General features: G+C 50.6%; 1 protein-coding gene across 2 annotated transcripts in view; it reads left to right on the plus strand.

Moving 5' to 3' along the window:
- The window catches only part of FBLN7 (fibulin 7), a 47,810-nt gene extending 36,661 nt beyond the window's left edge, over positions 1 to 11,149 (plus strand). The window contains exons 4-8 of one of the 2 annotated variants that reach the window (XM_036103834.2): positions 237 to 362; positions 3,063 to 3,203; positions 4,209 to 4,346; positions 5,265 to 5,403; positions 6,811 to 11,149. In XM_036103834.2, the coding sequence (XP_035959727.1) occupies positions 237 to 362; positions 3,063 to 3,203; positions 4,209 to 4,346; positions 5,265 to 5,403; positions 6,811 to 7,183 (917 nt within the window). In that variant the 3' untranslated portion in view covers positions 7,184 to 11,149. The remainder of the gene's footprint in view (positions 1 to 236; positions 363 to 3,062; positions 3,204 to 4,208; positions 4,347 to 5,264; positions 5,404 to 6,810) is intronic. The other variant, XM_036103836.2, reaches the window with a different exon arrangement.
- Positions 11,150 to 12,607: the final 1,458 nt, after the last annotated feature.

Consider the following 12,607-nt stretch of genomic DNA (forward strand, 5'->3'; position numbering starts at 1 on the left):
CTCCTGTAGGCAGAGCCCCCCGTGAGAGCGCGGTGTGTGCCCAAAGCCCGGGGCTTGCCGAATGGTGGGTGGGCTGCAGCTCAGCGCCCTCAGCCCCCTCCCAGCTCCTGCGGCTTGGGGCAGTGGCGAGGGCAGAGTGGGCGAGGAGAAGCCGAAGTCATCCTGCCGCGTAAAGGAAGGTTCATTTTAGAGTTCGAACTCGCCTATCTGTATTTGAAAATGCTTTCTTTTCCTAGACATCAGCGAATGCTCCAGCCAGCCGTGTCAGAATGGGGGGACCTGTGTAGAAGGCGTCACCCAGTACAAGTGCGTCTGTCCTCCGGGGAGGACCGGCAGCCGCTGTCAGCACCAGGCCCAGACAGGTACGGGGCTGCTGAGGGGCTGGGTGAGGCGCCACCGCAGGGAGAGGAGCCCCCTGGCCGTGGGTCACCAAATGCAGACGCGGCAGGAGCTCAGCTCCCCACCTGGACAGAGGGCTTTTCACCCTTGATCCCTCTGGTTATCTGGGATGGAATTTAGCTCTTTGGTGTTAACCAGCATTTTGATCCTTTTTATGGAAGAAAATGCGGGTAGAGGGACTGACCCGCAGTGTGAAAAGCTCCCCAGACTGGGAATTTGGCCCGAGAAGCTTCCTTGCTCCACCTTCACGTGGTCCGCATTTTCTCTGTGGATCAACAGAACGGCTCTTCCTTTCCAATGCCCCCATTGTACCCTGCCAAGTCAGTAGTTACTGATACAGGCCAAAGTACCCTCAGAGCTGGGCAACGAGACATCTGACTGGTGGGGAGCTTGTGTTTTTAAAACAGATTTTATTTTTATTATTTATTTGAGAGAGAGAAAGCATGAGCGGGCAGAGGGAAAGGGAGAAACAGGTTCCCACTGAGCAGGGAGCCCGATGCGGGGCTCGATCCTAGGACCCTGGGATCGTGACTTGAGCTGAAGGTAGACAGTTAACCGACTGAGCCACCCAGGCGCCCCTGGTGCTGAGCTTATTCTCCACATCTTGAGTCCCAGTATATCCCTAGCCAGAAGGTCTAGAGGGCACCAAGTGGCTGTTTTCACAGAGGGCAAGACAATCCAATAAGGAATCTATGAAGGTTCCCACACTATGCTGTAACCAACATTTCCTGTAAAAAAAGTCAAATCCTAAAGATGTCCTCTTTCTTTGCCAGAAGTCCCTGGAGTGTCCTGCCTGGTTGTCTGGATTTCTATGTGGAATCTGGGTATGGGAAAGAGGAATTGGTGGTTAACAATAGTATCCAGAGAGTAGGAGCTTTGTCAGTACTTGATATTTTTGCATCAGACCCAGTCCAAGGCCAGTTTTCAATCCTGCCCCCAGAGATCTGCTGCTTAATTATCTTGGTTCTATTCAGCTGAGTCAGCCTTGCTGGGAGCTTTCTCAGAACGCAGCTGCCCACCCCAGGAGCCCAGCTCCTCTCCCCCCAGGGCTGCTCTCTGGGGAACCAGAGGCCAGAGGCAGGGCCTTCTCTCCTCCTTACAAACAGAAAGGAACAAGAAGTGGGCCCTCTTTCAACCCAGACGAGCTGGTACTGGACCCTGAATGTTCCAAACCCTCCATGTTAGGGTTTCTGCTGTCAGGACCTTAGGCAGCTGCTTCTCAGGTCCAGGGGGCACTTTATGTATAAAGTATCCCCATGACAAGAATCTCCCCAGGGAGGGGGAAGAAGGAGTGAGCAGGTGCATCTGAAGCCAGCTGATGACCTCATGGTCTCCTTGAACAGCCCAGCAAAGGCCTGCCTTCTTGCTCACCTGGTCCCCCAGCCTGGAGCCTTCCTTCCCATCTGCTCTGCCTGTGTCTGCTCTGAGGGGGAGCCTCTCTCCAAATAGTTTTTTTTTAATTCATTCACCTTTTCTTTCCCCTATTATAGTAGAATATACATAACATAAAATTTACCATTTTAACCATTTTAAGTGTATGGGCCAGAGGCATTAAGTACATTTACACTGTTGTGCAACCATCCACCTCCACGTTTTCACCTTGCAAAACTGAAACTCTGCCCTTGAAACAGTACTTCCCCATTTCCTCCTCTCCCAGCCTCCCCCCACAACCATTCTGCTTTCCGCTCTACGAATCTGACTACCCTAAGAACCTCACCTCCATGCAGTCACACACTGCGTCTCCTTGGGTGTCCTCTTATGCATCATTACTTTCACCACCGATGATCCTCTACCATCTCCCCTAACCATATGAGAACCCTAAATCCTTTGAAAATGTTCAAAAACTAATTAATTTTTTTTTTTCTGATTAGAAAATTGATGTTCCTGGGGTGCCTGGGTGGCTCAGTCCGTTACCCTTCTGACTTCAGCTCAGATCATGATCTTAGGGTCCTGGGTTCCAGCGGTACATCCAGCTGCCGGCTCAGAGGGGAGTAGGCTTGTCCCTCTACCCCTCCCCCTGTTCATGCTCTGTCAAATAAATAAATAAAATCTTAAAAAAAAGAAAAAAAACTGATGTTCCTGGTTTTAAAACAAAAAGCTCAGATAATTTAGAAAAGTATAAAATTACAACCACACGGGCATCGGTTAAGCGTTTACCTTCAGCTTAGCTCATGATCTCAGGATCCTGGGATTCAGCCCTGCAAGGGGCACCCTGCTCAGCGGGGAGCCTGCTTCTCCCTCTCCTCTACCCACCCCACCCCCAGTCGTGCTCTCTCTCTCAAATAAATAAAATCTTTTTTTAAAAAATTACAACAAAAAAGACCCCCCCCCCCCAAAAAAGGTAGTGTTTTACATTCCATAGGTTTAAACTCCAGGGATCACTGTTAGCATTTTGGTGTTTGTTAAGCCTTTTGACGCGGTCCTTCTGTGTGCTGTCGCAGGGTCCGCGGGTTCCCGCAAGGTGCCTTTCGGCCGCGCTCCCCGAGCCCTCCCTGGGCGGCCGCGGGTTTCTGCTCACTTACTCGTCTTTCCTTTCCCTACTCCAGAGTGAGCTCTGAGAAGGGGCCGCGCCCCCGTCCTGGTTCTCCTCCCGGCCCCTGCCCAAGGCTGGGCGCGCGGCAGGGGCGCCCGGGCCCCGCACTGAGGGTGTCTTCTCCCCGCAGCGGCCCCCGACGGCAGCGTGGCCGGCGACCCCGCCTTCAGCCGCGCGCCGCGCTGTGCGCAGGTGGAGCGGACGCAGCACTGCAGCTGCGAGGCGGGATTCCACCTGAGCGGCGTCGCCACGGGCGACAGCGTCTGCCAGGGTAGGCCGGGGCTCTGTAGGGGGAGGGGGGAGCGGGGGGGGTGCCCAGGAGAAGACAGGGCTCCCACCCGCCGCCCTCCTGCTGCGGGCGCACCAGCAAGGCGGGGGCGGGGGGGCGGGGGGAGGGCGGGCAAAGTCTCAGAAAGCCCGGCCCACTTTGCGTTTTAGGTAAGTGTCGACCCTAATGGCTGCTGAGACGTAGACATCAGAGGCGAGCATAAGAAATCAAGACTGTGGCGAGAGCAGCCAGGGGTGCCCAGGCTGGCCCCCATCTCAGAGGCCAGCCACGGTGCCATGCAAAACAGCACACCCATCTAGAAGAGCCTCGAGCCCCGCCCCCCGCCCCCCCCCCCATTCCAGCTGCAATCAGGGGCGGGTGGCAGAGAGGAGCTCGAGTCCTTGTGCTGGTTAGGAAGGCCTCCTGCGCTGTGCAGGGCTCGGGGACTCAATTCCCTGGCCCCCTCTCCACTTGGGTTTATGGACCCAGCCAACTTTAGCTAACCTCTCCTGATTACCAAAGTGCCTTCTGAGAACGACTCAAACCAAGCGGGCCCAAACCGGAGAATTGGCCAGTTGGTGCGAACTGCCTCATTTTACAGCAGCTGAAATGAGTCCCTCTTCCTCCAACCCCAAAGATGAGGCCAGTTCAGGTGGGGCTGGGATCCAGGCAGTAGTCTGGGCTGCCCACCTGATCTGCCAGCCCCTGCAGGGTCCCCCGTTAGTCTTCAGCCTTAGACAAAGGAACCCATCTAGGGTCTACCATGTAGGGCCCTCTCATCCCTCCCCTCAGCCTCCTGGGCCCTTGGCTGGGGAGGAAGGGGAGCATGCTTGCTCTCCTTCCGGGTGCTCTGCTGGGGATAGGGTTTGCCTCCCCCCCCCCCCCCAGGCCCAGCCACTTAGCCACAGTGGCCATCGCCTCCAGCAACTGAGGCACAGCCATCCTGGGTCATGGTTAGTGGCTGTCCACCACACGGCTCCTGGTCACACTGGGCACTTCTGTCCCCAGATGTGAACGAATGCGAGCTCTACGGGCAGGAGGGGCGCCCCCGGCTCTGCATGCACACCTGTGTCAACACCCCAGGTTCCTACCGCTGTGCCTGCCCCAGCGGGTACCGGACGCTGGCTGATGGGAAGAGCTGCGAGGGTGAGTGATGCTGCTACAGAGGCAGGGGGCTGCAGGGCTCGTGACAGAGCCTGGCTGGTCCCAGACAGCGGCTCCAAGCCACTGGGGGAGAAGGCAGAGGGCTCCTCTGTGGGCTCAGGTAGAATGTGAGAGAAGATGTGGCTCCCTAGTGACTTCCTAGTGGGGCTCTGCTGCAAGGGTCAGAGGAGTGGGTAACCTGGGACTGGAGAAGAAGATACCTCCATCCATCCATCCATCCATCCATCCATCCATCCATCTCTCCAACCATCCATCCCTCCCTGTCCTCATCCCTCCCTTCCGCCATCCATCCCTCCGTTCATCCATCCCTCTATCCATCCATCAATCCCTCCAACCAACCACCCATCCCTCCCCCCCTCCCTCCATCCCAGAAATATTCAAGAAGGCTCAGGTAGGACTGTGCAGATTGGGCAGAAACAGCCTCCAGCTGGGGGGAAGGCAGCAGCAGAGACTTCATACAAAGGAGAGCGAGGACATCTGCATTTGGGGTGGGGTGAGGCTGAGGAGAAAGGCTTTCTGGAAGACTTGACTCTTAAAGGGCCTGATAAATAGCCATTGAGGGGAGACTCCAGGGCCCTTAGGCTGAGGAGGAGGCAGATCTCAGAGAAGCGTCGTGACCTGGGACCGGTCACACTGCTGTGCTTCTGGCCCCTCTGTAACCTGTCTACCTGCGGGAGGATGGGATTCCGGGGAGGGCACCTCCCCAGCGTGGGTCTGCAGCACTTCCACAAGGTCTGGATTTCAAAGAGTGAAGGATGACAGGGTTTCCCGTTTGAAAAATAAGTACTGGCTATTTAGAAAGCTCACCACATTCCAGCGCCTGTCCGGGTTTTTCATGTGGTTCTGTGACAGAAGGGACGTCAGGTGATCTTCACTCTTCCTGGGTGTCCCTTATTTCAGATGTCGATGAGTGTGTGAGCCCGCAACTCGTGTGTCCCCAGGGGACCATGTGCATCAACACCGGCGGAGGCTTCCAGTGCGTCAGCCCGGAGTGCCCCGAGGGCAGCGGCAACGTGAGCTACGTGAAGACCTCTCCGTTGTGAGTATAGCCGGGGCCCCCAGGCCGGGCGCCTACGTCCCTCACCCAGGCCTCCCCGGGGGGCTGGGCCAGATTCAGAGGTTCTTAGGAGAAGATACAGTTAGATCCAAGGAAAGATGGAAGGCAGGGAGCTGGGAGTCTGGCTTCTCTGAGCTTCCATTTCCCTTTGGTGGTCGCATTTAATTCACTGCTTGCTGCTATGTGCAGTAGGAACCCAGTTTGCCCTGAAAGGAGTTAATGTTCCAAGTGTTCCCCTGCTGACCTGGAGGATGATGGGATTATAGTCACGCTGGTGCAGCACTGTGGGGGTGGGGCGACACTGGAGGGAAGACCACCGTGGTGACGTTACCAGGAGGCAGGTACATATTACAGATTTGGGAGAGGATCATTTTGTCATGTTCACATGGCTGATAACTGGTCGGTTCCAGTCACGTGGCATGTCCCGTACACTTTGCATTATATTGATAGACTTTTCCACTGGTTTAGGAGGTTTGATTTCCGGTAACCTCGGCACCTAATGGTTTGTTGTTGTTTTTTTCAAAAGGTGGGAGACAGGCCTTTCAGGAGAATAACGACAACTATCACAAAGCACATGTACTTTCTTCTGAAAAAGAGATCACAAGCATCTTAGCATTGTCTTTAGAATGAATTAACTTCACAAGCTCATATACTTGAATTGCTTTTTCGGGCTATAGCAGAGTAGAAGCATCAAGAAGGTCAGTTGGCACTCAAGGGGGCAGTTATTTACTGAGACCGAAGGCACCAGATCTTCCTCCGAAGTCACTCAGTGAAGGGACTGTATGTCATAGCCCCTGGGGACATGCCTGATTATTAGCCAGATGCAATATTCAACCTACATAACTGTGATTATATGAGTCATGAAATAGGCTAAATTGTATCTGTGTGTCGGATAAGGTAGAGAAATATCAGAAGCACTTCCACAAGATCCTGATTCCAAATGGTTAAGAAAGACAGGGTTTCCTCTTTAAGAATAAACGTGGGATGTTGCAAAGTTCACCTCGTGCCGAGCACCGCATTCCAGGGTGTTGCCAGCTACCTGCTGGGGTCCCACCATTACGGAGAGAGGTCCTGGCACGGGCAGAAGGGGCACCTGGTTTATCTTCCTGGCTTTATTTGTCTGTAAAAACTCTAGTAACAGCATGTATAAAGGTACGTGTACGTGCATACATATACAAACAGGTCAGGGGAGCACCTCTTCCCTGGCCACACCTGCCATCCGCCACGCTCACCTGCAGTTCTGAGCCTCTGTGCTGGGGGACTGGTGGCTGGGAAAGGGCACTCTGGAGGCCTCTGCAGGAAGGCAGGGGGGCAGACAAGTCAGGTCTGAGCAGTCCCTCGCGAGTCTCCCCAAGGCTGACTCTGTCCATTTTTGCCTCTCTGTTCCAGCCAGTGTGAGCGAAACCCCTGCCCCATGGACAGCCGACCCTGCCGCCACTTGCCCAAGACCATCTCCTTCCATTACCTTTCCCTGCCTTCCAACCTGAAGACGCCCATCACGCTCTTCCGCATGGCCACAGCCTCAGCCCCAGGCCGACCTGGACCCAACAGCCTGCGCTTTGGGATCGTGGGTGGCAACAGCCGGGGCCACTTTGTGATGCAGCGCTCAGACCGGCAGACAGGGGAGCTGATCCTCGTCCAGACCCTGGAGGGGCCTCAGACGCTAGAGGTGGATGTTGACATGTCAGAATACCTGGACCGCTCCTTCCAAGCCAACCACGTGTCCAAGGTCACCATCTTTGTGTCCCCTTATGACTTCTAAGGCAGCCGGGGGGCGGGGGTCACTGTGGTGCGGAGATCTGGGCTCATTTAGCTTCCTCAGAGATCTGGCTGTGGGCCTTGACTGCGACAGTTCTCTCTCCCCAGCCTGCCTTGTCCTTGCCCACCCGCCCACCTGCCCGTGCCCCCAGGTTTCTAGGGCAATGCCGCACACTCTTCTGGGGACTGGCAGAGAAGGGCAGCTACAGGACCCAGACTGTTGCCATCACGTTGTTTTTTGTTTTTGTTTTTTTTCCTGCTTTAAGCTCTTCCCGTAGATTATGCACTTTCTCAAGTCTTTACAGGGAAATGGGCAGTTTTTCAAAATGCTGACTGAATGGCATTGTGAGTGTGAACCAGCTGGGGAGGGAAAAGCTTATTGTCAGTCCTCTGTATGGTTATAGGCAAGCCTTGTTATGAAGCGGTTCTAGCATGCTGAGGGCCAATCATGCCCTGCTCATGTGGCATAGGGAGTGGGTCTCCTGCCACAGCCCGGCACCGTGTTCTTGTCTGCATTCCCTTCTGTGACATGCCTGCCAGCCTTCTCATCAGAAAGCCACGGCAGGGCCTGGAACCCCCACGCAGATTCTTCTAGACCAAGGAACCAACATTAAAGCCTAAGTTCTGCCTGAATGAATTCCCCTTTGAGAAATCGTATCTCAGAACATAACCTGGTCTCGAAACTGAAGAAATAAAGTCTGCTGGTCCTCCACCCCCACCTGGCCTGTTCCTGCACATGAGTTAGCCCAGTGCCTTCTAGGAAGGGATACCTGGCTCTCTTCCGATCAAGGCTGGACCCACTGGGTTAAATGCACAAGAAAGAAACCATGGAGGTGACCTTGGGATTATGCCGCCAATAGAAACTTGGCCTGGCCAAATGGGAGATTGGTAAGGCCACATCTGGCTGTGGCGAGCTTAAGAAAATGCTTGAATTTACATTGATTCCAGGGCCTCCTACTCCTGATGTAGGAGCCAAGGGACAGCGCCCTCCCGGTGACTGAAGAAGGCAAGCGCTGGCTGGGGCATGGGGTGGGGTGCTGGAGACCGTTCACGTTAAAACTTAAGAGCCAGCTGAACTGGGAGGAGACTTCGGTATCCAAATACATGCTAATTTAGGTGCGATTTCATCAGACATCTTACTTTTAAATTCCTTGTATTTGCCTTGGTTTGAGATGGGGCCAGAGGAAGTGTGTTGCCCGTTTAGTGATCGAGCCATATACCAAGATGGTTTCTAGGAAAAACCTATTCTTGTCTTATTTTGTCAAAGAGTGAGACACAGTCAAGAGCTGGTTTTGACATGTTTCTTCTCCCCTGGCTCAGCGGCAGTCTCTCCAACAGCAGAACGAGGGTCTGCAAATCTGTCTTAGTGGGTTGTTACAAGATTGTATTCAAACTATTAGCCACAGCCTTGCATTTTCAAATGGTGCTGTGACTCGGGTTAGAAACCTGCATGCCATCCAGTCCCCTGTGCAGAACGCCAGGGAGGGCAGTCCAAGGGCATGGCCATGACCCTGAAAGTACAGTGTCATAGCGATGCATTCCTCCTTCCTGCCGGGAGCAGGACTGGTTCCAAGGGGCAAGCCTCTCACCTCCCAGCAGGTGAGGAGTGACTTGGGGAGCTACAGAGTACGTGCCCCACCTAGACTGGTGTATGATGATGACTGGGATGCCACACAAGCCCAGCCTAAACCAGTGGTTTACATCACCAAGACCTCTCATCATCAAAGCTGCTTCCCATTTATGAAATCCCACATCCAGCCCCATCCCCGCAGCACCAGTATATGAATGCCTGGCGGCTTGGGACCCCCTCTTGTGGATGATACCTGGGCCCTTCCTCCCTGGGCAATACCTTATCTCTGCACTCTCTCCTAGCTAGGAGTTGCACCCCTTTCAGGTAAGAGAGCTTCCTATCATTGGCGGGGGGCTTGTAAAACTTGTTATCATGCATAGTTGCAAACATGTACAGAAGTAGAATGGCATGGTGAACCCCACGTCCAAACCACCAGCTTCAACAATTAACACACAGCCAACCTTCCCCCACCTCTTCTCTCACCCCCCGCCCCATGATGATTCTGAAGCAGATCCTGGACATCGTATCATCTCATCAGTAAATATTTCAACATAAGGACTTCTGAAAAAGCTTAACCTCCATACCAATCACACTTAAAAAATTAGCAATAATTCCTTAATACCTTCAACTATTCAGTCATTGTTCAAACTTCTGAGTGGCTCAGGAGTTTTTGTTTGAGTTAGGTCCATGCTCTGTAATTCATGGACATGCCTCTTGAGTCTCCTTCAAATGTAGCATCGGCTCTCCGCTGTTAGCACATGCTGGAATCACCTGGAGGCCTGTTAGAAGTCAGTACTGGGTGGTGTGTCCTGTAGAATTTCTCACAGCCTGGGTCTTCCCGGGTACATCTCTGCAGTGTCTTTTCATATGTTCCTCTGTCCTATTTCTTACACGTTAGTAGTTGTATCGAGAGAGTTAGTCAGAGTCTTCTGGTACTTCTGGTGGGAGCCATATAATCTCTAGTTGCCTCTCTTCTGATGGTAGCAGCCATTCATGATTATTGCTAGACCCATAACTTCTTTAGTGGTTGCAAATGATATTCCAGTGCTGTTGTTTCTTCTTTGTTTGTTAGCTGGCACACTTTATAAAGAGAAACTTACTTCTATCAGTTATTCTTTTGGTTACCCTGAGGATTGGTTTGTAAAGGAAGAGTATAAATTCTTGACTTTTTCCCCTTCCTCAGTTTCCAAGGTAGTTTTCTGGAATTTTCCAAGCTGTCCAGTAAGAGCTGTTTTCTTTTCTTTGAGTACATAATGAACTCATGATTTAAACATATTTCATGTGTGTTTCAATGCATTGCAGTTGTTATCTTTTACTGTTACTCAGATTATCCTATCTTTGGCTCTTGGGAACTGCGTTAAGTTGGCTGATTCCTTTTGACATAACCCTAGTGGTCTTTGATATTTCGTAGTTATCTTGTATGACAAGATGTTTCAAGCTCATCTTGTGTATTTTATGACCCAGCCCTGAAGTTACCCAGTGATTCCCGAGGATCCCTGTTCCTCTTAGTGGAGAATAATAATTAGAGACCAAAATCTGGGTGCTAAGAGTGCTCATTGGTAGTGGTTTGGTCACTGTTTCTTGGTGTTAGTGGACAGAACTAGGAAATATGTACTATGAGTTTTGGGGTGTTTTTTTTAACTACATGAGTTTATAATGGTACTTCCAATTCAACTCAGGACTACAGGGTTTTAAATGTAACCTTACTGATTTTACATCTGCTCTTTTACTCGTTCTAAAAACCTCTTTCTCAAGATCACCAAAATAATTACATATTGTTTTCAATCCTGAGAATAACCATGCCCAAACTATCATAAAATATAATTACTGAAAAGAGTTAAAATTTTCTTTTGCAATTCTTTTTGTCCTTATGGTTTTTGCCATTAGGGATGTTCAGTCAAATTACCATTTTAAAATAACTTGGAATAGTGGTTATGTTCCAAACTTGAATCAGGGTTATGGTTATTCACTTTATTTTGCTTAAATTTTTAGAGATTGCTTTTTTCATTTCAATTTTTTTATAATTATGTAAACTATGTACATGGCTCCAAAGTCAACTCCATGAAATGAGCTACATTCAGAGAAATCTGTATTCTGACCCAGTCCCCTCCACCTGTTTCCTCCTTCTGCCTTAGATAAATTTTTTTCCATTTCACCCTTCCATTAAATATATGTGTGTATATATATATGTATATACATATATATATATACACTTTCCTTGGTCTTGCTTTTTTTTCCTGTAACAATGTATTGAATATCATTTCATAGAACCGGATAGAATGTTTTCCTATTAAATACTCCATTATGAGGTCATACATACCATTGTTTATTCAACCAGTCACCCCTGATTGACATTTGGGTTGTTTCCAATCCTTTGCTATTAAAAGTATTGCAGCAATATGCATTTGTCTTTTTGTATTTTCGCCTTTGTCTCTCGGAGGTCAATTTTTTCCTCCTTAAGGCTTACACTACTTTCTGTCTGCAACAGTGTATAGGAGTTCCTATTCCTGAATCAAAGAAGGCCCCAGTGGTGTCCCTAGTTCTCACATCTGTGCACCCACCAGACCCTCCTTTGGAAAGACAGGGAGGCCTGAATGTAGGGTTGTTCCACAACTAGCCCCCCTGCCTGTCCTGGACTCCTAGCTGTCAACAGCTACCAGGAAGAGATGAGAGACCAGCCAAGCGGATCACTGACTCATGAGAGATGGAAAGTTAGCTAAGTTTTTGGATAACTTTTAAAAGTCGTATTTTTTTAAATGTAGCATCTCCAACACTAGCAAACAAAAAGGAAAATAAGCCTAGGACAAAATATCACTGCAGAGTCACAGGAAACTTGATGGGTTTACTGGGAATCTAGGGTGTGCCCCAAGGACAGACATGAAGAAGCCAGACCAGGGCGCCTGGGGGGCTCAGTTGGTTAAGCGACTGCCTTCGGCTCAGGTCATGATCCTGGAGTCCCTGGATCGAGTCCCGCATCAGGCTCCCTGCTCAGCGGGAGTCTGCTTCTCCCTCTGACCCTGCCCCCTCTCATGTGCTCTCTCTCATTCTCTCTCTCTCAAATAAATAAATAAGATCTTTAAGAAAAAAAAAAAAAGAAGAAGCCAGACCAGAATGGGTCACTTGCCACCAGCCACTGCCTCAGCTTTTACCACGCTCACCCTGCAGGGCTGAAAGGTGAACCGTCGTGACTTTTATCTCATACATGTGAAAATCTCTGGGTGTTTATAAGCTGCATAAATATTCCTGAATGTCTACTCTGTTGTAGGCACTGTTTTAGTTGCCTAGGACACAATAGTTGATAAGATTGATGGAGATCCTGACCTCTTGGAGCTTACGTTTCAGCAAGTGAGAGGATAATACACATGAAAACAAGAAAAGTACGTAATCTCAAAAAGGGGTGAGTGCTATGAAAATAAAAGCAGCCTGAGAGGGGGTCAGCATAGAGGAAATGCACACACAAATCCACACAGGTCACCCAAGGAGCCGGGATGTTGCAAACACTGTAATCGTGTATGGTAACAGTGAGGTCCCACCTCCGTGTTTGTAATGATGACCTGGCATCTCGAGTGTTTGAATGAAGGAGTGATGTAAAGCAAGGCCTAGGATGACCACATTGGCTTATGGGCACAAAGGACAGGCATCTACACAGAGAGAGAAAACAATGATGCTGACATGGAATGAGAGGAAACGAGACCATGGGGACTTGCAGAGGGAGGCTAATTTTGTGTTCTGGTTATTACTGCTGTATGAAATATCCCCTTATGGTATATGCTCATGGATTCTGTGCGTCAGGAATTCAGACAGAGCATAGGGGGATGGTCTGTATTTGCTCCACAATGTCTGTACCTCCCTCCGCTA

This window comes from Halichoerus grypus, chromosome 10 (assembly GCF_964656455.1).
Source record: "Halichoerus grypus chromosome 10, mHalGry1.hap1.1, whole genome shotgun sequence".
Lineage (NCBI taxonomy): Eukaryota > Metazoa > Chordata > Mammalia > Carnivora > Phocidae > Halichoerus > Halichoerus grypus.